At 39.7% G+C, this 1,056-nt stretch overlaps 1 protein-coding gene across 1 annotated transcript in view; it reads left to right on the forward strand.

The window, feature by feature from the left end:
• The first annotated feature begins 387 nt into the window (after positions 1–387).
• The window catches only part of LOC107100527 (NADPH oxidase 5-like), a 17,221-nt gene continuing 16,552 nt past the window's right edge, over positions 388–1,056 (forward strand). Inside the window, exon 1 of the mRNA XM_015399041.1 lies at positions 388–734. Within this exon, the coding sequence (XP_015254527.1) occupies positions 727–734 (8 nt within the window). The 5' untranslated portion in view covers positions 388–726. The remainder of the gene's footprint in view (positions 735–1,056) is intronic.

Below are 1,056 nucleotides of genomic sequence, written 5' to 3' on the forward strand. Positions count from 1 at the left end.
AACCACTGCTCTGTTTTTAGAAAAAAATGTATATTATCTTGCTTTGGAACAAAACACTTTGATCTATGTAATTTGTCTTTTGTTCAATAGAGTGACACAAAGCAAAACATAACTATGCTTCCTCTTCTTACCTCCTTCCTTATTGCCAGCCCTATTCAGACAGCCCCGATTATGGACAGCCACTTTGGATAGAGTGCTTACTTATATGATTATTTGCCTCAGGTTTGTTGTAGTAGAGACACACCTAACAGTGCAGGACACCGGTTTCTACCCTACCTGTCTGCTGACCTCATAGGTCTTTCAGGCTGTTTATTCTCTCAAAAACCTCTGAGGCCTTAATGGAGCATCTACATTTATATCCAGATTGAATCATGCAAACATGTTTTGTGTAAAGGTAACTGCACTGAGTTTTCTTTGGGGACATCCGGGTAAAGGGGATCAAATAGCAACAACATATTTCAGATTATGTTTTAATTTTTTTTAACTTTTGCTTCACAGCCTTCAGCTACTTTTTGTTATGTCACATAAATTCCCATTAATGAAGTGTTGCTGTGTTTGTTTGTGTTGGAACATGGACATGCCGACCTGTCCTGATTATGTTGGTTCCAGTGCTACGTTGATGGACCGTATGGGACGCCTACCCGTCAGATCTTTGCCTCTGAACATGCTGTGCTGATCGGAGCTGGAATAGGAATCACACCATTTGCTTCCATCCTGCAGAGCATCATGTACCGGTTAGAAAACCCTCCAAATCCCAGTCCTCTCCATCAATGGTTCTACTGGTTCAGAGGGCCTGTGGCAAATGTTTGGCTCTCTAACAACACGTTTCTTACCGTCTCAGAACCAGCTCAGAAAACTATTAGTAGTATCAAAAAGGTTAAATCAAAGGTTTTGGGTCAGAGCGTGATGCTAAATGCAAAATTCCTTTATTCTTTTTATTTGATCAATTGACAAAACAGTGAGAGAAACTTTTTTATCTATTTATTATTTTAGTTTTTACGGCACTAGTGACTCGTTATATGGACAGTAGGCTGAGATTAAAGGGTGTATGAGAGA

This window comes from Cyprinodon variegatus, unplaced genomic scaffold (genome assembly GCF_000732505.1).
Source record: "Cyprinodon variegatus isolate N-32 unplaced genomic scaffold, C_variegatus-1.0 Scaffold984, whole genome shotgun sequence".
Classification (NCBI taxonomy): Eukaryota; Metazoa; Chordata; class Actinopteri; order Cyprinodontiformes; family Cyprinodontidae; genus Cyprinodon; species Cyprinodon variegatus.